The sequence below is a fragment of the Schistocerca gregaria genome, chromosome 8 (assembly GCF_023897955.1).
Source record: "Schistocerca gregaria isolate iqSchGreg1 chromosome 8, iqSchGreg1.2, whole genome shotgun sequence".
NCBI lineage: Eukaryota > Metazoa > Arthropoda > Insecta > Orthoptera > Acrididae > Schistocerca > Schistocerca gregaria.
In genome coordinates, this window is record NC_064927.1 from 382551931 (window position 1) to 382579345 (window position 27415).

A 27415-nucleotide genomic window follows, 5' to 3' on the forward strand; every position below is an offset into this window, starting at 1 on the left:
TGGTGAAAAGTTGTATTTAAGTGTGGCTTTCATCTGTATATAATAAAAAGTAATTCCAATGCTTTATTTATTTTTAATTCCAAAACGCAATGTACTTTGTGGATAGCCCTCTTATATTGTGTACATGATACTACTACCCTCTTTATAAGTGCATATCGCTATCCCATGACTTTTGTCAGATCTACATCTACATCTATACTCTGCAAACCATTATGAAGTGCATGAGAGGGTACATGCCATTACCAATTATTGTATTAGGGTTTCTTCCATTCCATTCATGTATGGATCACGGGAAGAATGATTGTTTGAATGCCTCTATGCATGCAGTAATTATTCTGATCTTATCCTCATGAGCCCTCTGTGAGCGATACATTGTCAGTTGTAGTAATTCCTACAGTCATCATTTAAAGCCTGTTCTTGAAGCTTTGTTAAAAGACTTTCTCAGGATAGCTTACATCTGTCTTCGAGTGTATTCCAGTTCATCCCCTTCAGTATCTCTGTTACCTCCTCCCATGGATCAAAGAAACCGTGATCATTCGTACTGTACTTCTCTGTATACCTTCATTACCCCCTGTTAGTCCTATTTGATACAGATACCACTCATTTGATCAATGTTCTAGAACCGGTCAATATTCTAGAACCAGTCACCCAAGTGGTTTGTAAACAGTGTCCTTTGTAGTCTGACTGCATTTCCCAGTGTTCTACCAATAAACCAAAGTCTACCACCTGCTTTACCTCACCTCGATGTATAAAATGATGGTTGATTGAGTTATTACAACAGCTGCACCATTTGAACTGACACACGTGAAACTTGTGCTTGTGCGAATTCTGGTGTGGCAGTCTTCTCGTGTATCAGTGAGTCCCATGTTACTTAATCATTCTCATCCCATATTGCTGCTTATTCTTCATCTTTCCACATTACTATGTCCGTTAACTGTTTATTCTGTCTCTACTTGCACTGGCACGCTACTTTTCTTCCTTGTTGTGTCTTGCTCAGTCATTTTTTTCCCCATACCAGTTTCCTTATTTTCCTTCTCTCTTTCATATTCTTTCAGATTTCTTTTGTTATCTCCTCTATTAATGTTGCCACCATTTTACTAATTGTTCTTTCATTCCTGTATGTACTCTTTCCATCTTCCTTTATTGCTCCAAAAGTGAGGTGTAGTGGTGATGAAACATTGAATGGACATACAGGAGAAGTCACATTGAAATGCTGGTTTTAAAATTTTTGCAGGTTATTTGTCACTTGGGTGGGATACTGAAAGAAGAAAGATTAGATGATTCTTTGCTTCTTACCAAGTTTGGTGTTAGGGGCTTCATTGCCATCAGAATGTTAAACACACTTGGGAGATAGTCCACCATCCATTACCTTTTCCTGTATAGCTGTTACAGCTCATCTTTCTTCTCTGACTTTATTTTACTACTGTGAATTGAGTCCATATTTTTTTTAAATCTATCTGTACGAGTAAGATAAAGTGAAAAGCTATGAGATGAAATGAAGTGGGTAAAAGGCACATAGCCAAGCTGAACAGAAACTTAGACCTGATTGAGCAGCAAAAAGTTTCACATGTGAATCTTCAGATTTGGATGCATTTGTTTATCCTTATTATTTCTGTTCAGTGGTTTCAAATTCCTTATTGATGTTAATGTATGTTGTTTTTATCCATTTTTTTTTTTTATTTTTTTTTTTTTGTAACCCAGTTCAGTTTCTTCACACTAACACACTTTTTGTTACTCATTGTCCCACTTCAGTTCTCTGTTACATGTTTTGCTCTCACTACTTTGTTTTTGCTGTTTCTTCCTTGTGTTTTTATTTAAATACTCATTGATTTGATTTAGCTCAATCTATTTCAACAAGAGTACACAACAAAATTATGTAAAGATAGTTGTTACCATAATATACTCTGTTAGAGATGATTTCATTGTACACTATACATATTTTTGTTTTTGGTTCAGATATTTACTTATGATGGAAAAAAGTTACATAAAAAGTAAATGTGTGTGTCTAAGGCAGATAAAACATTTTGCAGCATTGGTGAACGCCAGGTTGTTAATCTGGTGAAGATAGCTGCATTTTGCCGGGACACTAATTTGACAGAAAGTCGTCAGTCAGACATTCGACGAGAGTGCCTGCGTTACTGGGACATCCCAGATAAATCAAGAACAGCACCACCTTTTGTTAGTCCCAGCATTAAGTGTGAAGAACTACTGAAAAAAGGTGCTTTATCATTTTTAAAGGAATTCTCTCTCTTTTTTACCTTTTGGTCCCTATTAATTCCTTTGTTCAATTATTCATATTAAAGGACAACGTATATCTCTTTGTCTCATGTAGTTTTAAATGCTTGAATTTCTTTAGATCAATGAAACTCTTTACAAGTAACACTTTTGATAAGAAGCCCCTATAAAAGTGGCTCATATGAATGTAACACATTGCATTTGTGGTTAGTGTCACAAAGTTAATAAGAAGGTGTTGTTGCAGAGGAAATTCACAGGAAAAACCACGAAATATGAGTAGTGCTTCACATGTTAGATTAAACTGCAGCAAAAATACCCTTTTTTTGTTGTAAAGTTTATAATGTGCAGGCACTCTTTTAGTTCAGTGATCACTGTAAAATATGCTGTTTGCAGGGAATCCTAACTGTCCTAAATAAGTGACAGCATTTATGGAACACAACTTGTTGGTGAAAGGCTGAGGAGCATATACATTATACATACATATCATAAACAGTATATGCACAGACCTGGAAAGTATGTTTGAATCCACTGTAGAAAGAAGAGAGACAGTACATTCTTCATTTGGATTCATGATTTTCTCAGACAAGACCAAAAGATATAAGGAAAACGGGCTTCCAAATAGCGACCTAATGGTTTTAAAAGAGAAGAAGTTAAGAATACTGCACTGAATTAATACGTCTCTGGTCAAGAATTTTTGTATCAAATTTATCAGCCCAGAAAAGAATTCTGGTGTATATCTTTTTGCCTCACAGTTGTAATCCATCAGTTTCTAGAATTACAGTTGTAATCTTATTACTTTTTCTGCTAGAACACAGATTTACTTTTACAGGCGAATTTATCAGTGCAGTTGCTGTGGAATTGCCAGTTTCTTTCTTCTAGGAGCCATTAATTTCTTGTCTAGTAAAATTACTTTTCTGAAATTTATAGAAGGGAATTGTATTTTGCAGTTAGCCACTCATTAGTTTTTCTTTTTGTTTATTTTCATATTTGTTACATTGACTCTTTCCCATGTATTCCTTTACTCCTTAGCTAAGTGTTACAGCTCCTGACATCATTATTCTTCACTTTGGCATAAGTCAATAATTTTAATTATTAGTAACTGTGATATGGCAAGACAGTGGTGCAATAAAATAGGTCAGTAAAAATGTGCTGTTGCAAATACCAGAGCCCTAAAGTGTAATTTCATGGTTATAGTCTCGCTTCCAGAGAGAGAGAGAGAGAGATATTCGAGGAACATATTGTTAAACCTGTCCATAACAGTATAGAGTTAGGCTTGCTTCATCAAACCCCATCGAAATAGTTGACCGAAGCAGTTTGTTTCCAGTGAGTCTAATGAACAACAAAATGATGCAGACTGTCAACCCAGAAGTCATGGTGTGTGTGTGCCAGTTTGTTTCCAGTGAGTCTAATGAACAACAAAATGATGCAGACTATCAACCCAGAAGTCATGGTGTGTGTGTGTGTGTGTGTGTGTGTGTGTGTGTGTGTGTGAGTGTGTGTGTGTGTGTGTGTGTGTGTGTGTGTGTGTGTGTGTGTCATTATCACAAAACATTGTAGTATCCACTGAGATTGGGCAGATAAACACTATGCATGGAAGCACAATTCAGTCTCCCACAAATTGCACTGTAGTGTTAACTCTGACAATCCAAATATTTATGCAAAAACATCAAATAACTTTGCATTTGTGGACAGAACATCTTGATATCAGGATGGTGGATTGATGACGAGGACAGGATTCGGCATTAATAATTGTACGAGCCTCCACTTAACCAAAAACAGTTCTTTGTCAATCTGAAAGTTTGGTTATGAGATCATTTATACTTTTGTCCTGCCATGTTCTATTCTTTTCTCTTTATGGGTGACAGTGTGTGTTTTCTTAGAATTCAAATGCTGGATTACATATACAAGATTGAAGGCATTTAGTGAATTTGGTTGCAGGCATGTTCACACATGAATCCCATTGAACATAATTTGAGCTACAGCTATACCAGCCCTCCAGTGACAGCTGTGAGGCTGCAATTTCTTCTTTTCAGGTTTCTACAGTAGTATTATGGAATTTCTGATACATTCATGAGAAGTAGTGTTGGCCAGTGTCTGTATAGGTGGACAATTTGTGAGTTATTGTACTGTTGCATTGATCATCCTTCCACATTGATCCATCAAATCAGTAAGGTTAGGATAGCAGCCAACTTACATGAATCATTTTTGTGTATTATATATTGTATACACTGATCAGCCAGAACATTATGACCATCTACCTAATAGCTGGTATATCCACCTTTGGCATGTGTAACAGTTACAATATAGCATGTCATGGAAGCAGTAAGGCCTTGGTAGGTCTCTGCACACACAAGTCACCTAACTCCCATAAATTCTGGGGTGGTGAGGTGGACTGTGAATTCTGGCATCATGTTTGTGTTTGATTGGGTTCAGATCTGGTGAGTTGGGGGAGGGGGGGGTGGAAGCATATCAATTGTAGCTCACCACTGTGTTCCTCAAAACACTCTGTCACAGTTTTGGCCTTGTGACATGGCACGTTATTTAATGCAGCATCCCACTGCCATTAGGAAACATGATTGTCATGAAGGGGTGTACATGATCTGCAACCATTGTACGATATTCCTTGGCTGTCATGATAGGGCCTTGCAGAAGCTCCACTGGACCTGTGGATGCCCATGTGAATGTTCCCCAGAGCATAACGAAGCTGCTGCCAGCTTGTCTCCGTCCCGCAATACAAGTGTCAGGGAGTTGTTTTCGTGGAAGGAGACAGATTCCTGCCCTCCCATCGAAATGATGAAGAAGGTCTTGGGATTCATCAGACCATACAACACTGTGCCACTGCACCAGCATCCAGTGCCAATGGTCACATGCCCATTTCACTCATAATTGCCGATGTCATGGTGTTAACATTAGAAAATGCATGGGTTGTTGGCTGCGGAGTCTCAACATTAGGAGTGTTTGGTCCACTGTGCATTCACACACATTTGTACTCTGTGTAGCATTAAAGTCTGATGTTAGTTCTGCCGCAATTCGCTGCCTGTCCTATTTTACCAGTCTGCCCAGTCTATGACGTGCGGCATCTGTAATGACGGGGTGGCTGCCCAACCTTGCAAAAAAACATCTGGACATGGTTTCATCTGGGTTTCACCATATGTTGAAGACACTCACAACAATAGTCCTTGAGCACCTGCTGAGCTGTGCAGTCTCCAAAATGCTCATGCTGAGCCCTCAGGTGATCACAATCTGCCCTTCGTCAAACTAAGATAGATCGTTTGGCTTCCCCATTCTACACAGGGACAGCACCCTAACTGATACTACATGCACCATTGATTTGTCTGACTAGCAGTCATTCCTTGCCAGGTGATTCTGATACCACTTGGACAGATTTGTATCAGTAGTAGGTCAGTGGTCATGATGTTGTGGATGATCAGTGTGCACACACATGTATCGGATGGAGTCATTAAAAAATCTATCTTTACATACAAGGGTGGATCAAATATAAATAGGATTTTATTTTTTTATTTAAATTCATTTATTGAAAAACTCAAGGCACTTTTCCACATAGACTCCTGCTTTGGAAATGCATTTGTCCCAGCATATGGGCTGCTTTTTGATGCCCTCATCATAAAAAGAACTTGGTCGTGTCACCAGGCAGTTGCGCACGAAGTCGTCCACACTGTCGTCGTCTTCAAATTGTCACCCTCCTAGAGCTTCTTTAAGTGATCTCAATAAATGAAAATCGCAGCCTGATAAGTCCTGGCTGTAAGGAGGATGATCAAGAGTAGTCCAGTGCATTTCCAGTAGCTTAGAGACAGTTAGAGCTGCAGTATGGGGCCGCACATTGTTGTGGTAGAGGATGACTCTTGAATCGATTGGTTTTGTCTTCTGCGGCGATATGCAATTCTTGCCTTGTTCAACAGTTCACAGTACTGGCAGCATTGATTGTGCGTCACTCATGCAAATCGTCAAATCCCTCCCTCCCTCCCTCCACCAAAATGTATCCTATCAAGTGGTTCCTTCTTTTAGTCAGTTTGTGCCGTAAATTTTCTGCAGTTCTTCTTTAGTTAGCCAATGTACATATCTAATCTTCAGTGCTCTCTTTAGAATGATATTGCAGAAGCACTTTCATATAAGGTGACATTCCAGTCGAATACTTTCAGGAAACAATTCATAGCACTTAAAATTTATCTTAGATGATTATGTATTTTTATTTTTAAGAAAAGCATTCCATAATATTGCAGATCTACATTTTATATCCTTTTTAATTCTGCCATCATCAGCTATTTTGCTCCTTTAATAGTGTCTCATTTCATGATCTAATTCTCTCCACATCACTGGATTTAATCCAACTCCACTCCATTACCCTTGTTTTATGTTTGTTGATGTTCATTTTAAGAGGGTGTTTTAAAAAGTTCTTGGTACAGAATAGAAAAAAAAGTGCTTACATCACTGAAACTTTTTTTTATTTTCAATGTAGTCTCATTGTAGATTAATGCACTTGGTCCAACAACATTCCACTGCGTTGATCCCACCTCGAAAATGAGTTTCCTCCAAGCCTGGAAAATAGTTGTCAACTCCGGCTATCAATTCTTCATTTGAAGTGAATCTTCATCCACCAAGAAAAATTTTCAGTTTTAGGAAGAGGTGGAAGTCTACGGAGCCATATCAGGTGGATAAGGCGGGTGTGTCAACAATTCATACCTTACTTCATGTTAATTTGCCTTGGCGACGGCATGGGTTTTCAATCAAGCGCCAAGAATCACGTCACCCATATCGCAGATAATTTTTTCATTTCTAATTCTTCAGTTAAAATGTGATATACCCTTTCAGACAACATCTGGCAAGTGTGAGCAATTTCACGCACTTTCAATCGGCGATCCTCCATGGCCATTTTGTGCACTTTAGCAATGACTTCTGGAGTAATGACACATCTTGGCTGACCTCTGCACGGATCATTATCTAAGCTCTCACGACCAAATTTAAATTCATTTATCCACTTGGAAACAGTTGAATATGAAGGAGCAGAGTCCCCCATTGTATTATGGAGATTGGCATGAATTTCATTTGCCGTCATATCCTTCTCTACGAAGTACTAATTCACTGCTCGAATCTCGATTTTTTTCACATCTTCACACATAACTACGCAGGAACAACAACAGAGCCACGACACCACCACAGCTCTCTTCCAAGAGCACTGATGCAACACAAGTTTACAGGCAACAGTCCAATGAATATCATGTGAACAACTCGTTGCGCTTGCACTGACCTCTCGTGGTGATTCTGAGAACTTTTAAAACCACTCTTATAAAACCTGTTTTCAAGACACTACCCATTGTGTTCAACTTATCTTCCAAGTCCTTTTCTTTGACAAAATTACATTGTCTTCAGCAAAAAGTAAAGTTTTTTTTTTCCTTTCCCTGAACTTTTTTCAAATTTCCCCTTTACTTAATGTACAATTTGAATAATATGGGAGATAGGCTACATCCAGGGGTGCCGACTTATAATAAGATATTGAGAAGCAGGGAGGGGGGGGGGGGGGAGACATACTGGGGGTCTTGCCCCAGGAAATTTTCTAAATTTTTAATGAAAAATAGTGAGTGTTAATAAGATCAACAGCAGAACCCCAAAAACTGGACTCTCGATAACTCGACACTCCGGGAAACTCAACAAGCCCGACACATTTTTGGGCTTTGAAAAACAGAAACAAAACATAAACATGCATGGTATTTTCGTAAAAAGCCAATTTAATTTACAGTAATAATCATGCTTATAGACTGTTACAGAGCAATGAGTATATAGCTCTGAAAAGACTGAAATTATATTTAAATAAATCCTAAACTACCATTAAAAGAATAAAACATAAAATATTGCTGTCGCACAGTAATAGCATTTTGATTAATAAGTGAAATAGCTAATTTAAGCTTACTTTGAATAAGGCTCATGGTTCATTAAATAAAAACAGTATCTCGAAGTTAATGCTTTAATACAGTTAATAAAGTTAATACAGTATGCCTAATACTTTCTATCAAAAAGTATGTAAATAGTGAGTTTTATTTGGGTCTTACAACCTAAAAATATTTAAGCATCTGCTACTTTGCAGGTTATGCAAACAACTTTTTCAGTAGATGCTTCATATTCTAGCCATTTATATTTGACCAATCAAGACTTCTGAAATGATCTTCCCTTATCGGATTGTCCAGCTTTTGGCTGTGAACGGTTCTCACCTAAAGACTACAAAGCAATTGACGACACAGTAATTGTTGGAGGGTGACGTGCAGTATCATCAAGTTCCAAGTGCGCATTTTTGGTAACAAATTTATCCATTGCAAACTTAATTCACAATACACTAAGAGACTAAAGTAAACGAATAAAATATAGTCATATAAAATAGTCCGCTAGACACTAAAGTCGGAACACTAAACACGTCTGCAGCATGCACTGAACGAAACTTTCCACACTGAATGACTGCGACACCAGGGTGGGCTTTATATAGCCATGGCATCGTAATGTCTTGAAGTGTCAAGGTGATGTGAGGCAGAGGATTCCAAGGGCTTCAGCTCCAGTCCTTTTGATGTCTCTGCAGCTGCAGTGCTGGCTTGTGGCGCCAGACTTTACCCGAAGGTTTGCACACCAGGACAAATTCTAAGTGTGTCCACAGCACCATAACACTATGATGATTCACACCACTCATTTTCAGTTTACTTCCTTACTAGTGTAATAATTATTTGTTTTAACTCATTACTGAATGTATTTTGAAAGGTAACTATCATCAAAAAATATAACTAATAATTTTCTTAAATTGTTGGGGTGGCTCCCCCACTCCCCCAAACGAATTTTTGAGAGGGCTCGGGCCCCTCAAGGCTCCATGGAGTCTGTGCCTGTGGCTACATCCCCTCAATCACTACCTTCCTAACAACTGTCTTTCTTTCATGTCCTTCAGCAATATGGTTTCTGTGCATGTGGCAGGTAGCTTTTTCCCCCTTGTATTTTATCCCTGATGCCCAAAGAATTTTATATTGAGTATTTCGATGACTATTACAAAAAAACTTTATTGAAGTATACATATGCTATAAATATAGTTCGCCATTTTTCAATTGACAAGGGTCACCTTGAAAGTAATGCTCCACATTTTTTTCACATGCTCAGGAAACTTAAAGAATTCATATGGACAGTTAGCATTCAAAACATTGTTATGGGCTGAGGGGGGAGGGGGACAATGGGGCATTACTTTCCGAGTGACCCCTGTAGTTTCTAAGATAAGTTGTAGACCAACATTAACTTGCGCGCTTCCTACATTTTGCTGGAACCCTAACTGATCTTCCTAAAACTGCTTCTGCCACTCTTTCAGTTCTAGTGTGGATAATTCACGCCAGTATTTTGCATCTGTGACTCATTAAACTGGTAGTTTTGTAATATTCACACCTACAAGCACCTGATTTCTTTGTTATTCAGAAAACTGTTAACAATGAGACTGGTTTATAATTCCTAATTTCATCTTGTTTACCCTTTTCATGACTCAGTCATACTTCTGCATATACCATTTGTGGGAAACAGCCTTCATCAAAAAACTGGTTGAATGTAAGAGAGAGTGTATGTGCAATGTTTGTTGTGGTCTCCAGTTCTGAGACTGGTTTGTTGCAGCTCTCCACGCTACTCTATCCTGTGCAAGCTTCTTCGTCTCCCAGTACCTACTGCAACCTGCATCCTTCTGAATCTCTCTAGTGTATTCATCTCTTGGTCTCCCTCTATGATTTTTACCCTCCACGCTGCCCTCCAATACTAAATTGGTGATCCCTTGATGCCTCAGAACATGTCCTACCAACCGATCCCTTCTTCTGGTCAAGTTGTGCTACAAACTTCTCTTCTCCCCAATCCTCTTCAATACTTCCTCATTAGTTATGTGATCTACCCATCTAATCTTCAGCATTATTCTGTAGCACCACATTTCGAAAGCTTCTGTTCTCTTCTTGACCAAACTATTTATCTTCCACGTTTCACTTCCATACATGGCTACACTCCAAACAAATACTTTCAGAAGTGACTTCCTGACACTTAAATCTATACTCGATGTTAACAAATTTCTCTTCTTCAGAAACGCTTTCCTTGCCATTGCCAGTCTACATTTTATATCCTCTCTACTTCGAGCATCATCAGTTATTTTGCTCCCCAAATAGCAAAACTCCTTTACTACTTTAAGCATCTCATTTCCTAATCTAATTCCCTCAGCATCACCCGACTTAATTCGACTACATTCCATTATCCTCGTTTTGCTTTTATTGATGTTCATCTTATATCCTCCTTTCAAGACACTATATATTCCGTTCAACTGCTCTTCCAAGTCCTTTGATGTCTCTGACAAAATTACGATGTCATCGGCGAACCTCAAAGTTTTTATTTCTTCTCCATGGATTTTAATACCTACCCCGAATTTTTCTTTTGTTTCCTTCACTGCTTGCTCAATATACAGATTGAATAACATCGAGGAGAGACTAAAACCCTGTCTCACTCCCTTCCCAACCACTGCTTCCCTTTCATGTCCCTCGACTCTTATAACTGCCATCTGGTTTCTGTACAAATTGTAAATAGCCTTTCACTCCCTGTATTTTACCCCTGCCACCTTTAGAATTTGAAAGAGAGTATTCCAGTCAACATTGTCAAAAGCTTTCTCTAAGTCTACAAATGCTAGAAACGTAGGTTTACCCTTCCTTAATCTATCTTCTAAGATATGTCGTAGGGTCAGTATTGCCTCACATGTTCCAACATTTCTACGGAATCCAAACTGATCTTCCCCGAGGTCGGCTTCTACTAGTTTTTGCATTTGTCTGTAAAGAATTCGCGTTAGTATTTTGCAGCTGTGACTTATTAAACTGATAGTTCAGTAATTTTCACATCTGTCAACACCTGCTTTCTTTGGGATTGGAGTTATTATATTCTTCTTGAAGTCTGAGGGTATTTCACCTGTCTTGTACATCTTGCTCACCAGATGGAAGAGTTTTGTCAGGACTGGCTCTCCCAAGGCCGTCAGTAGTTCTAATGGAATGTTGTCTACTCCTGGGGCCTTGTTTCGACTCAGGTCTTTCAGTGCCCTGTCAAACTCTTCACGCAGTATCGTATCTCCCATTTCATCTTCATCTACATCCTCTTCCATTATAATATTGTCCTCAAGTACATCGCCCTTGTGTAGACCCTCTATATACTCCTTCCACCTTTCTGCTTTCCCTTCTTTGCTTAGAACTGGGTTTCCATCTGAGCTCTTGATGTTCATACAAGTGGTTCTCTTATCTCCAAAGGTCTCTCTAATTTTCCTGTAGGCAGTATCTATTTTACCCCTAGTGAGATAAGCCTCTAAATCCTTACATTTGTCCTCTAGCCATCCCTGCTTAGCCATTTTTTACCTCCTGTCGATCTCATTTTTGAGACATTTGTATTCCTTTTTGCCTGCTTCATTTACTGCATTTTTATATTTTCTCCTTTCATCAATTAAGTTCAATATTTCTTCTGTTATCCAAGGATTTGTACCAGCCCTCGTCTTTTTACCTACTTGATCCTCTGCTGCCTTCAGTACTTTATCCCTCAAAGCTACCCATACTTCTTTCACTGTATTTCTTTCCCCCATTCCTGTCAATTGTTCCCTTACGCTCTCCCTGAAACTCTGTACAACCTCTGTTTCTTTTAGTTTATCCAGGTCTCATCTCCTTAAATTCCCACCTTTTTGCAGTTTCTTCAGTTTTAATCTACAGTTCATAACCAATAGATTGTGGTCAGAGTCCACATCTGCCCCTGGAAATGTCTTACAATTTAAAACCTGGGTCCTAAATCTCTGTCTTACCATTATATAATCTATCTGAAACCTGTCAGTATCTCCAGGCTTCTTCCATGTGTACAACCTTCTTTTATGATTCTTGAACCAAGTGTTAGCTATGATTAAGTTGTGCTCTGTGCAAAATTCTACCAGGCAGCTTCCTCTTTCATTTCTTAGCCCCAGTCCATATTCACCTACTACGTTTCCTTCTCTCCTTTTTCCTACTACCGAATTCCAGTCACCCATGACTATTAATTTTTCGTCACCCTTCACTATCTGAATAATTTCTTTTATTTCATCATACATTTCTTCCATTTCTTCACCATCTGCAGAGCTAATTGGCATATAAACTTGTACTACTGTAGTAGGTGTGGGCTTCCTATCTATCTTGGCCACAATAATGCGTTCACTATGCTGTTTGTAGTAGCTTACCTGCATTCTTATTGTTTCATTCATTATTAAACCTACTCCTGCATGACCTCTATTTGATTTTGTGTTTATAACCCTGTAGTCACCTGACCAGAAGTCTTGTTCCTTCCTGCCACCGAACTTCACTAATTCCCACTATATCTAACTTTAACCTATCCATTTCCCTTTTTAAATTTTCTAACCTACCTGCCCGATTCAGGGATCTGACATTCCACGCTTCGATCCGTAGAACGCCAGTTTTCTTTCTCCTGATAACGACATCCTCTTGAGTAGTTCCCACCCCCCGAATGGGGGACTATTTTACCTCTGGAATATTTTACCCAAGAGGATGCCATCATCATTTAATCATACAGTGAAGGTGCATGCCCTCGGGAAACATTACGGCCGTATTTTCCCCTTGCTTTCAGCCGTTCGCAGTACCAGCACATGCTCTTATAGATTATTTATATTATTTTAATGGGAACCTCAAACCATCTTCAGAAGTTAAAGTTTTTAGGGATATAACATTTTTTCACAGCTGTCTTATTGAATGTAGGTCTACATGTGAAAGCATGTACATTATACAACAGTTGCAATTAGTATGCAGCCTTCTGTACCCTTACAGAAGGCTGCATACTAATTGCAACTACCTACATGAAAGGTGCAATGTGAGTTTCAGTGTGATACTGAACTTCCTTACCTTTGTGTGACAGTTGTTCTCTCAGACATCTTCTAATTATTTTCAAATCCAGAATCACAGCACCACATTTCTGAGAATAACTTGTGTTACTGCTGTTGAGTTAACAAACAGCGAATGCTGTCCCAGTCGTAAGAGACCCCAGAAAAACTGTTACAAATATTGTGGTAAAAGAGAATATGAAATCAAATTTGTGCATGACATACCTTTATGGTTGAGAAATGACGGTATATTATAAGACGTGCTGGAAATGACCTCCCACCACCTATATACACAGTTCAGCACAGCACTAAATGTTTGCAAATGTTGCTGCCAGAGTACTGTGTGTGTACTGCCTGGATTTCATGTTGGACTTCTGATGGAACTCAATACTGATGCCTGGTTTGTTCTTATGCACATTACCTTATAAGTGGCCCCACAGAAAACGTCTTTAGGGGTCAAGTCAGGTGACCTCAGAGGCCATAGTGCTTTGGAAATCACACTGTCAGGGAACAATGATTTCAATGCAGCCATAGTCACTTTAAACATGTGGCAAGTTGTCCCATCTTGCTGGTACCAGCTAAGTGTCTGATCCTCGTTATCCAACTGATTAGCTGGTTCATGAAACAGTACCTGGTACACTTCACTGATAACAGTAGTGAAAAAAAAAAAGTCCAGTGATGCACCACTGTTATAGTGCACAGAATAAGCCCACCTATTCGAATGAAGGGGTTCCTCAATGACTACATGCTGCTGGTTGTTACTACTCCATAAATGTATATATTGAGAGTTGATATATCCTTACAGGTGAACCACTCTTCAAAACTGTACCTTGTATACTGTAATATTTCTGGGCTTTCAATGAGAAACCTATGAAACCAATGGCAGTATGGTAGGTGTTTTTCATGGTATGTCTGTATCACTTTGTGAACACCAGTAAACATTGAGATACACTGGCCTACTTACTCTGTAGCTGTGTGATGCACACTGTTGAATAGTACAGTTTCATGCAATTAATAGCAAAGAATCTTTATGCTCAATGCCAACAATCATCTCTTTACCTCAACCACACTTTCTTTTGACAACTTCGGGCACCCCTCGCCATGCAGATCTAACAATGTTCCCTATGTGTCCAGCTTTGTCACCAAGCCTTCAACACAGTGTTCAGACAGTTTATGTCAACTTTTGAAACATTGTAAAATCAGTTGCTGACATGTCTTAAAGTAACCAGTTCTTCAGTAGTGTTTCAGAAGAAACACACACTTTCCACATACTATCAATACATGACAAGAGACAAGAGTAAAGCAGCACTGGAAGAAGCAATTCACGCAGCACACCATGAACAGTGAGCCACACTACACTGAAACACAAGATTAACACTCAGCTTGTAGAACCTCATTGCTGTCAGATTTCACTGTTGCTGTCATATCGATGATTTATGTGAGAACGTCCTCTGTGAAATCCAGTACTCTGGCAGCACCGTTAACCAGCACTTTCACAAACATGCAGTACTGTGTTGAACTGTGTGTACTGGTGGAGGTAGGTCACATCCAGCACCTTTTCTAACATACCTTCATTTCTCACCAATGAAGATATGCTCTGTACAAACTTGATTTCATATCTTCCTCTCTTAAGAACCAGGGCTCCTTACAAACATCACACTGTATGTTTTATTTTCAGTTACATATACATACTACATTACATGATTATCTTCAACATTCCATATCCTGAATAGTAGTAGAAGTCTATTTTTCATGATCCAGGGAATATGTATTTGTGCAGCCAAGCAGATATTTCATCTCATGAAGTCATTGCAATTACTGTTCCTTGCTGAAAATGCACATTATCCCTCACTACAGTTCCCCATATGCAAAATAAAATTTAATACCCACCCCCTCCCTCTCACACAATATCTTTATCTTTACTTTTGGAATGTTATTTTATAACTTTTAGTAGCAAGTATCATTCATCATGGGGATACACATCATTCCACTAGATTAGATTAGATTAGATTAGATTAATACTTGTTCCATAGATCATGAATACGACACTTCGTAATGATGTGGAACGTGTCAGGTTAATAAAAGATGTCTGTACAAGAAATTACATTACACAAAATATTGCATGACACTAATGATTAAGTTTTTTTTTTTTTTTTACTTAGTTTATATCTAAAAATTCAGCCAATGAGTAGAAGGAGTTGTCATCTAGAAATTCTTTTAATTTATTTTTAAATGTTAGTTGGCTATCTGTCAGGCTTTTGATGCTGTTTGGTAGGTGCCCAAAGACTTTTGTGGCAGCATAATTTACCCCTTTCTGTGCCAAAGTCAGATTTAACCCTGCATAGTGAAGATCATCCTTTCTCCTGGTGTTATAGGTATGCACACTGCTATTACTTTTGAATTGGGTTGGATTATTATCAACAAATTTCATAAGGGAATATATATACTGTGAGGTTACTGTGAGGATCCCTAGATCCTTAAATAGATGTCTGCAGGATGACCGTGGGTGGGCTCCAGCAATTATTCTGATTACACGTTTTTGTGCAATGAATACTTTTCTACTCAACGATGAATTACCCCAGAATATGATGCCATACGAAAGCAGTGAATGAAAGTAGGCATAGTAAGCTAATTTACTGAGATTCTTATCACCAAAATTTGCAATAACCCTAATAGCATACGTAGCTGAACTCAGACGTTTCAGCAGACCATCAATGTGTTGCTTCCAGTTTAACCTCTCATCAATGGACACACCTAAAAATTTTGAAAATTCTACCTTAGCTACAGACTTCTGTTCAAATTCTATATTTATTACTGGAGAGGTATATAACACCTCATATCCTCCACTTAGATGAATGAAGTCACTATAAATATATCTACATACTGTATTTAACACTGAATGTTTGCACTATGTAGGAAACTTTTACTCCTAGCACAGTTTTTTTAACTCTACATTAAAAAATTGATGAGAAATATATTATTGTGGGAGTAATGTGTTTTACCTCTGGACATATCAATGTTTTACTGTGATGGACATGGCTGGTAATTTTTTTGTTTTGTTAACAAGGATAACAGACTATTATATGATAAAAACTGAATAGATTTTACAGGCATCTGATTTCTAATACAAACTTCAGCAAACATAGCTAATCATGGCTTACATGTTTTAGTTACAAGAAATAATCTTCAAAACATTGAGCTATATTTTGGCTAACTTGTAAACATTTAACTTTCATATAATTTCTGTTTATCTTTTGTCTTTTTGTTCCATATTATCTCAGCCATACAATTTCAAACAATTTTAATATTTTTCTATCTATGAGAACTTGATTTCATAATCTTTTACAATTCAAGTTAGTTTTAATCTGTACAATATTGGAGTTTGTCTTAAAACTGAATTATTTCAATGATATTTAAATCATTTTATACTACTTTCACCTTTCTCTTTTAAAAATCATTTTTGTTTATTTTCTCTTCTGAATTTGTGTTAGTACATACAGACCGAGCGAGGTGGCGCAGTGTTTAGACACTGAACTAGCATTCGTAAGGACGACGGTTCAATCCCGCGTCCGGCCATCCTGATTTATGTTTTTCGTGATTTCCCTCAATCACTCTAGGCAAATGCCGGGATGGTTCCTCTGAAAGAACATGGCCGACTTCCTTCCCCATCCTTCCCTAATCCGATGAGACCGATGACCACACTGTCTGGTCTCCTTCCACAAACCAACCAACCAGTACATACAGCATCCTCCAACCTATACCCCAGCACAGTATGTCATGTGTTGGTCCTCATTTATTGTTACACTTACTCTGTTTCATGTCATAGTACAAATACCCCCCCCCTCCCCCCCACACACGTACACACTCTCCCTCTTCCCCCCTCCCCTTCTCTCTTTCCTTTTTTTAAATTAATTTTTTATGCACCGCTTTGAAACCTGTTACTCCTACCTTAAAAATAAAAAATTAAACACCTCTTTACATTTTTAGTCCTCTAAGTCCACAACGTTTCTTTCTTCCCTTCTTATTTATTCCTGTGTCATTCTGTCCCGCAAACTGGGTCATGTTATTTCACTGAGTTGCTAGTTTTTAAATCATTTTATGATGGTATATATACTATTTTAAAATGGTGGGAATTCCAGGTTGGACTATCAACAATTTGAGGAGAAGATAGGTTGCTACTCACCCTAAAGATGACACATTGAGTTGTAGACACAGCCATCTTCAGAAAAGGAAACACACATTCATTCACACAAGAAAGCACATCTCATACATAGATGACCGTCATCTCTGGCATTCTAGTTTCCAGTCTGAGTTGCCCAAGATGGTGGGATTGTGTACTTGAAGTGTGCTTTCTTGTGCGAATGAATATATCTGTGTGTGTGTGTGTGTGTGTGTGTGTGTGTGTGTGTGTGTGTGTGTGTTTTTCCTCTTCTGAAGAAGGCTTCTTCTAAAAGCTAGTGAGTAAGTATATTTTCATTGTGCCTTTCTGCAGCTCAATGTTTCATCTTTATCTTTTCCTTATGTTGCTGTTATTAGTTATAATATTTTCCCTCTCATGTTAGCAAGGTATGAAAGTTACATCAGTCATGGTAGGACATCATTCATATTTATTAGTGGTCACCTATTTGGCTCTCTCTTCCCTATGTTGATGTGATGTTACCTAACATCTGAAGAAAAAAAAATCATCTACATCTGCATGGATACTCTGCAAATCACACTTAAGTGCCAGGCACCTTTGCAATAATTCTGTATTATTCCACTCTTGAATGGCACACGGAGAAAACGAACACCTATATCTTTCCATGTGAGCTCTTATTTCACTTATTTTATTATGATGATCATTTCTCCCTTCATAGATCAGCATCAATAAAACATTTTTGCGTTTGGAGGAGAAAGTTGGTGATTGAAATTTTATGAGAAGACCCCACCACAATGAAAAACGCCTTTGTTTTATTGATGCCCACTGCAAATCTTGTATGTTCGTGATACCCTCTCCCGTATATTTCTCGGTAATACAAAATATGCTGCTCTTCTTTGAACTTTCTCAATGTACTCCTATCTGGTAAGGATCCTACACCATCCAGCAGTACTCCTAAAGAGAATGGACAAGTGTAATGTGCATGGTCCCTCTGGTAGATCTGTTGCAACTTCTAAGTGTTCTGCTAATAAAACACAATCTTTGGGTCGCCTTTCCCACAACATTTTCTATTTGTTATTTCCATTTTTAAGTTGTTCATAATTGTCATTCCCATCTATGCATGACCTTTATATTTGATTAATTTATCGTGTAACCAAAGGTTAATGGTTTCGTTTTAGCACTCATATGAATTGCCTCACACTTTTCATCATTTAGGGTCAATTGCCATACAGATAACTTCTCTGAATTTTTTGCAATTAATTTTGATCTTCTGATGACTAGTAGACGATAAACAACAGCATCATCTGCAAACAACCAAAGATGGCTGCTCAGATTGTCTCGTAAATTGTTTATATAGATAAAGAAAGCAGAGGACCCATAACACTACCTTAGTGTGGTTTCTAGCCACTTGTGAGTTATGGTGTCAAAACATTCTGGAAATATAGAAGTACGGAATCAATTTGAAATCCTTTGTCGATTGCACTCAACACTTTATGTGAGTAAAGAGCTGGTTGTGCATCACAAGAACAATTTTTCCTGGATCCGTCTTGACTGTGTGTCAACAGACCATTCTCTTCGAGGTATTTCATAATGCTTGAACATAATACTTATTCCACAATACTACTTCGCATCAATGTTAAAGATATGAGCCTGTAGTTTAGTGGAGTCCTCCTGTTGCCTTTCTTGAATATTATTGCATCAGCATATTCTGAAAGGAACCCAATTAGTATACAGTCTCAACTGGAAGACTTGATTTTAATAAGTGATTTAAGTTTCTTCACAACTCTGGAAGTATCTGTTACTATGTTAATCGTGTTGGCAGCTGTTCTTGATTCAAATTATGTAATATTTACTTTGTATTCTTTTGTGAAGGAATTTCAGAAGGCTGTGTTTAGTATCTCTGCTTTAGCAGCACTGTCATTCATTGATACTATTTCCTGTACTATTCTGCAGAGGAGGCATTGGTTGTGTTTTGGTCCTAGCGTACTTTACATATGACGAGAAACTCTTTGCACTTTCTGCCAGGTTTTGAGTCAAAGTCTCATTGTGAAAACTATTGTAAGCATCTCACATTAAAATCCACTCTAAATTTTTAGCTACGAAAACCCTGTGATCATTAAACCCTGTACCTTAAAAGCAATGCACCACAAGGGATTGATGACCCTGTAGTTTGGTCCCTTTAAACCCCCACACCAACCAACTAACCACTGCAGAATACCTTCCCTAGTGTGTGTGTGTGTGTGTGTGTGTGTGTGTGTGTGTGTGAGGGGAAAGGGCAGGGGGGGTGGAGGGGGAGAGAGAGGGGAAGTTCATTGGTGGGCTGGAGAATAGATCAATTCTACAGAATGGACACCACCAGCTTCAACTGCATATGCATGTGCATGCGTGTTTATTTTCCAATGCTGCTACTTGTTACCGATATTAGAATAACCACTCAAGTTGAAATTTTTAAGTAAGAGCACCATGTTCCAGTGTTGCCTGCATCATTAATAGAATAAATTGGTCTTACAGTTTCACCCCCCGCACCCCCCCCCCCCCCCCAATAAAAAGAACTATAACATATTAATGGAATACCACACCTAAATCTAAGCCTGAAATGGCTCTACAAATTCAATTCCGTAGGCTATCCCAAAAGTAAAATACATTTACAAGATATTGAAGCAGATACACACTGACATTGGCATGTTGTCGAAGACTATAATTATCAAGAATATCTTTGTATTGCAGTCAAGCAGGCTAAAAGTAAGACTTACATCTTTTTTTGAAATTCCCATGCAATCAGCTATGTGGGAAATGTACCACCCTTGAAATATTCTTCCCGTAGGCTCAGTAGCTGAAAGAGACATCACTGAAATTCCTCCTGTACGATAAAAAGTTACTGTTGAATGCAATGAACTTTTAATAAGAGGTCTACTAAAGTATTAGAATCTGTCAAAATTTGGCCCAAGCTTCAGAAGTGTTAATGTTTAGCCAGGATTCGTAACAATATATTGCATCTACAGGATGCTCCTAAAACTTGATTACAGTGTTGATGACATTATGTTGGACATAGGTCATTGTGAAGTGATAAATGTACTGTATGAGAAGATGCGAACTGGAACATAGATGGTGACTATGAGCAACAGGAAGGCTGCCAAGGGTAATTCATTATCCACAGATTGTGACAAGTGAATGCAAAAAAATTATTCATTTGTATTGAAAGTGAGACAAAGCCCAACATGCAAAATATAGCAGTTATATTAACTTTGTATTTTGTAGATAATTTAACCAAAGGGTCACCAGTGTTTAATTTAGAGAATGTAATGCGATTCGTGTGGTTCAATTCCTAGATGAGTTTGAGCAAAGACATTTCGATGAAGAAGAACCGCATGTGAGCCCAAACATCTTTGGGATGTTAGCTCGCATTGCTCTGAGTCAAGTGCTTGTTTCCATGCTCTGCTGACTGAAAATCCAGTACCTCTGACAAAATTGTTGACACACCTTCTAATTTGCACTGCAGTTTCAATGACTGAGTCTCAGTAGCTTGAAGGGTGGACTAGAATATGTGCCTGCTCAAACAACATTTTGTGCATATTAATATGTCTGCATTCGGCAACAGCAGATCTATTTAGATACCTGCAGGTGAAATATTGTCAATGTTCACTACAGCCCTGTCAAATGGTATCAATAGGTGTCCCTTGCAGCCACATTCACATGGAATACTATAAATGCCTGAGAGTCTGAACCCATGGCCATCTTATACAGGTTACAACATCTCTTTGATTTTCTTATTTATTTATTTTTATGTGTGTGAATGATGGTTTTAATCCCATATGTGTGTAAAATGTATCCAATTTTCTTGATGTAGCTTCAAAGCACAGAACGTGCATCATGTGCCAATCTTGATGTGTTGCTTGGCTATATGTGGATTTGTATTTTTTGGAGATGATATTGATGATGATGATTGTGATTTGCTGGGCACTCAACGATGTGATTATCGGTGCACGTATAACTTCCAAATCTTTTCACTATCCAGTCTCACCATTTTCCTGAATGATCATAAAATGATGAGGACAATGCAAACACTCAGTCCCTGGTTACAGAAAATCCCCAACCCGGCTGGGAATCAAACCTGGGACCCTGTGATCCAGAAGGAACAAAGCTCACCACTAGACTGTGAGCTGTGGGTGCATTTTCTGGAGACAGCTGATGTTATTTCATATGATCAGCAGCTATTTTGTCTCAACATAGAGGCTAGATGAATTATTTCAGTGTAGAGAAGGTATTTGCTATTTGGTTAGAATAATGTTTATTCAGAAAACAAACTAAAACCGAACTCAAGCACATATCCATTTGACACAGTTCGTTCATTCACTCTCTCATCACAAAATACAAGTTATCTACATGAAAAGTTAGAATTCACACAGGCGCATGGCTGCTCGCTGCTCAGAGACTAAGTCCTGCGATACAACACAATGCAAAATTTTCTGTTATTTCACTTCCTATCTGCCCAAAGACTGACCGTCTGCTTTCGCGTCTGCATCCGAACTGTACCCTTTGGTGTCTCCACCCCCACTGTCCTCTGCACATCCCTGGCCGCATTTCCCGTGCGCCAAATATCCTCGCTCAACTGACTAGGGCAGTTCCCTTTCCTGAAACCGTCCATCTGATTGGCTACAGCTTATTCAACATTATTTTACATTCTAACGTATTTAAATAATCAAAGCTTGACCACTTTCATGTGCTAAATAAAATAATAATAATAATATCCCCTGTTAAATACTTTTGCATAAAACCAATACAATTTCCTTCTTAACTTTGAATGCTGTGGCCAGTAGCCTTGCACCAATGTGCTTTCTGATAAATAAATAAAAAACAAAAGTAACTATATTAGGCACTAAACTTTACAACAAATATTCTATTACCTAATTAATGCTGTCAATGTGTTTTTTGTGGAGAAAATTATGATCTGATGCTTAACAGTAAATACTGATAATTTAAATTTACTATATCTTTTAAACAAATAACGTTATAGAGGTGATAAGTACAACATTTGTCATTTCAATTATGCGCTTCTATATGAAATGTTGATCGTTAAGATCGACCAAAGCATTCAGATTTTAGCATTCAGGTATTTGTTACAAAACTTGTTAATTTCAGTTTAACAGTAAATCGTACACTATTATAGATATGATCAATATTCAAGTTTTATTGAGATCACTATGAAATTTATGGAGGATGGCAGATTAAATTTACTGTGGCTTGATTCCCTGCATTACTACAGAATTAGTTTTCATAAATATTTCTCTTTATGGCCGATCTTGGGTCTGCCATGTTTAACACTGCTACATCTCCTTGGCCACAAACGGCTTCTACTGGATTTCTCTATGCTGTAGGTTCTAGTCTGTCTCACTCGCACACTGTCTCGTGGTGAAACTGTGCCCTTTGTGGCACATGGTCCTGGACAACGGGGTTCGTTTCACAATTCCTATAGGCTGACTCTTTCGACCACATATTTAAATGAGAGCGCAGTGCTCGTTAACTCACAGCAACTGCATAGGAATATGTCCTGTATTATATTTCATGATGGAAACAAAAATGTTGCAAGTAACATTTCATCATTGGCATCAATGTAATCTCTGGTAACAGTGGGAATTCCACATCTGGTAATTTATGTGATTCTCGGACTTATTGTACAGTCAGATGTTTTCTGGAAGAAGGCAATGGTGGTTTTTGTCAAAAGCTCAGTTTGTGTAGTAAATAAACATAAGAAACGTGCTGCAAACAGTTCAACAATTGAATGTTTAATTCAACATTTTGTCTCTAAAAGTTACAATTTCGCAAGTTGAAAATGGTGTAGGCCTTTCTACTGTAAGGTGAAACATTGTAGCAATCACCTTCAGATTTTACTGGTGTAAATTGGATTGCCAATTTCACACGTCCATTTCTAGACCTCACTAAGCCTACCATTTGACATGGACCATCCATTATTCAATCTGTTTTTTATGCAGTCTGGCAATACCATTTAGTCTGATGGCCACTGTTCACTACAGGCATTTCTGACCTGATTATCGTTGCTACTATTCGTCAGATGATTACTTCTCATCCAACTTTACAATTGGTATTTGGTTCACTTGATACACTTTTTGCAACAGCATTATTTTAAACTAATATTACTGTACTCTAACTGTCATGCAAATACATTGTTTACATGTTTTAAACAATTTTGTAGTTGTTGTTGTTGTTGTTGTTGTTGTTGTTGTCTTCAGTCCTGAGACTGGTTTGATGCAGCTCTCCATACTACTCTATCCTGTGCAAGCTTCTTCATCTCCCAGTACTTACTGCAACCTACATCCTTCTGAATCTGCTTAGTGTATTCATCTCTTGGTCTCCCTCTACAATTTTTACCCTCCATGCTGCCCTCAAATGTTAACTTTGTGATCCCTTGATGCCTCAGAACATGTCCTACCAACCGGTCCCTTCTTCTTGTCAAGTTGTGCGACAAATTCCTCTTCTCCCCAATTCTATTCAATACCTCCTCATTAGTTATGTGATCTACCCATCTAATCTTCAGCATTCTTCTGTAGCACCACATTTCGAAAGCTTCCATTCTCTTCTTGTCCAAACTATTTATCGTCCATGTTTCACTTCCATACATGGCTACACTCCATACAAATACTTTCAGAAATGACTTCCTGACACTTAAATCTATACTTGATGTTAACAAATTTCTCTTCTTCAGAAACGCTTTCTTTGCCATTGCCAGTCTACTATTTTATATCCTCTCTACTTCAAGCATCATCAGTTATTTTGCTCCCCAAATAGCAAAACTCCTTTACTACTTTAAGTGTCTCATTTCCTAATCTAATTCCCTCAGCATCACCCGACTTAATTCGACTACATTCCATTATCCTCATTTTGCTTTTATTGATGTTCATCTTATATCCTCCTTTCAAGACACTATATATTCCGTTCAACTGCTCTTCCAAGTCCTTTGATGTCTCTGACAAAATTACGATGTCATCGGCGAACCTCAAAGTTTTTATTTCTTCTCCATGGATTTTAATACCTACTCCGAATTTTTCTTTTGTTTCCTTTACTGCTTGCTCAATATACAGATTGAATAACATCGAGGAGAGACTAAAACCCTGTCTCACTCCCTTCCCAACCACTGCTTCCCTTTCATGTCTCTCGACTCTTATAACTGCCATCTGGTTTCTGTACAAATTGTAAATAGCCTTTCGCTCCCTGTATTTTATCCCTTTCGTAGTATTGCCATTTTTCCCTTCCTGCCAAAGTGATCATTACCTCAAAATAACATAACATTTATCAATTTATACCATGAGCAGCACGAAAAATGTCACACACAACTACAAACTTGTTAAATTTCATTGCCTGTACATAACTGTACAAACTTCTGTGAAGGGTGTGGCAAAGGATACTTTTCATTGTACAACATGTTAAATGTTCTCTCTGTTCCGATCAAATATGAAGTGTGGTGCTGACTGTAATTAGCATTGACAGAGAGTACATGTAGCAGTACAGATCAAAAATAATACCATGTATTGTGATGACAAATAGAAAACAAGTATTCCTATAGGGATGGGAAGCAATATTGTCATAATCTGTCAGAAAAATAACACACTTTAGGTCATCTGTCTGAATAGTATAATTATAAGAATTGTTCCAAGACATGTCTTTCAATGAGAAAGATCAACATTTATTTGTAATGTTATTGTGCTTCACCTTTTGAAAATTACTTTTCAAACTTATTATCTAACATTCATCACATGTACATACAAAACATTGCCCAAATTTTTATGTATAATGTTAAAGTTAAATTGTCATTCGGGAAACATCCTAAATAACTAAATGATATTCATTTTAAACCCTTTCAAGGACCTCTAGATCAACTGGCCTAATCCTTTGGAGGTTAAAGTCTAACCTGCCACCATTATTTTCTTACGAGTACTCCTGTTAAAATATTCGCAGCATCTGGATTCTGGTTCACATTCGTACTTTCAAGAAAAATGTTCCTTAACAACATAGGTTCTAAACTACTATGACAAATCTCAACAAATTATCATTGTTGAAACTAGTTTATTCTCAAGCTCTATGTGGTATCCAGTCAGAGTCAGCCATAGAACTGAAATTGATTGTTTATATGCAATGATATTTTTTAGATCATGGTGAATTTTGAGATTGTATCAGTGAATTCTGTGGTTACATTTTTTAGGATTCTCTTCCTCCTCCTATGCTTATAGTTTTTACTTCACTCATTTAATTCATAAATGAAACAAATTCTGTTTAAAAAAATACCTAACATTTGCCAAATTTAAGAAGTCTATGTAGATTTGTAAGTGTAGGCGGAGAAGCTGTTTTTTGACATCGAATTTGTCACAAACACAGTTTTTTAGTCTATTTTTTAATAACTCTTTCTTTTACTTCCAGCTGGCACCAGCTTGTTGTCTGATAGTGGTATGGAATTGTTGCCTTCTGTTCTGGAGGAGAAGGTGAAGTCTGTGTATGATTGGCACTGTGTAGTTCTCGCAAGCAATCGGGAGCAGAACAATGTAACCTTCTATCTAGGTAAGAAATGTTAGAGAAGCTTATTGTATTTGTTATTTCACAGTGTAACAATGTATGAACTGTGTAATCAAAGCTTATGATATTGTAAACACAGAATTTCTAGTAATGACAGAACAGCAGTATTATGAGAAAATGGTTGGTGAAGTATGTGTAATGAAAAAGCCTCAGAAACAGACACCACCTAAGGAACAAGAGATACAGAAAGCAGAAAAGCTCCTCTTACCTGCCATTTTTTACACTGAATATTGCAAGTGTTTTATCAGAGTCCCTGGTTTAATATTCAAATGCATGTCTATATATTGTTCTTTTGTTTTGATCTTATAGGATCATAAGTATGGCTTCAGAATTTACATTTATTTATTTAATATTTTTACTATCTTGTGAAATGAGGGAAAGGCACTTCACTCTTGCTTGTGACCATGGGATGTGCGTTTGGGTGTCTGTGTGGTTGTGTGTGTGTCTGTATGCACTTATGCTTGGAAAAAAGTTATATAAGGAAATTGAAACCATAAACAATTTACTTACTTTTCTTCCATCTGTCTCGTTTTCATCTGATTGCCTTTATAGCACTCTTATTTTTAGCTATTTTCATGTGGCCTTACTGTCACCCTTTCCTTTATGTGCAAAATAAAATTCTCCGGCACATAGTGTGCAATAAACAGGTTCATTGCTGCTGTAATTATACAAACCAAAACTATTCCTGTTGCGGGTTAAGATTAAATACACATTTCTTTTGTTCATTGCAAAACAATAAGACAAAAAATGAATACAGATAAAATGATCAAACAGTGTAGATGAGATACTTCACACACAAAAACAACAAAAACTGTTGCCTTTGTTGTGTTTCCAATTAAGTGAAAAGCTGCAGAGAAACTGGTAGCCACACATACCCATAAATCTCAGTGCTTGCTCTGAGGTCTGCTGAGATAGACAACAGAGTACTAGAATGTTTAAATATGCAAATTCAGACATACAAGTCTAAAATTTTAAAAAATTCTCATCAGTCATAAAATTTTCAAGCTCCACACATTTTGTAATCCTAGACAGCAGTAAAAAGCTGAGCTAATCACAGACATATGTTAAACCTAGATATAGGTGAGTGGTTGCCTTTCCCCCTCTTATTTTATGTATTTCTCTGTCTAGGAATATACATTATTGTTTTACTATCTTGTGAGTTAGACATTTATTGAAAGTATTGAATGGTAATGTTTCCCAGCCAGTTCATATTTTGAAAAAGCCACAGGTACCCTCTAGTTTATTCTAAAAGTTGAGTATCTCAGAACACTTGACCAGTCACGGTTGGGTGTGCACCCAGGTTTCACCAGCTGAGGCCTGCATCATTGCCAATCCTCCATCACTGAAAACTTTGACATGCTTCAGAGACCACTGCTAGGTATGATGCAAGGGCATGCTGAAAAGTAATGCTCCAAATTTTTTATGTGAATACTCTTACAGCTTTTTAAATGAAACAAACTGTATTAAAATTCTAGATCTTTATTTTTCATGTCTACATACTTATTTCTCAACATTGTCACCCTTGGAATGAACAACTCAGAAGAATAATCTCAAACTCAGAGTTAAAAAAA

General features: G+C 37.7%; 1 protein-coding gene across 1 annotated transcript in view; it reads left to right on the top strand.

The window, feature by feature from the left end:
• LOC126284819 (cap-specific mRNA (nucleoside-2'-O-)-methyltransferase 1) overlaps positions 1-27415 on the top strand; it is a 241890-nt gene that overhangs the window by 158482 nt on the left and 55993 nt on the right. Inside the window, exons 12-13 of the mRNA XM_049984029.1 lie at positions 2031-2218; positions 25692-25829. Coding sequence (XP_049839986.1) covers positions 2031-2218; positions 25692-25829 — 326 coding nt within the window. The remainder of the gene's footprint in view (positions 1-2030; positions 2219-25691; positions 25830-27415) is intronic.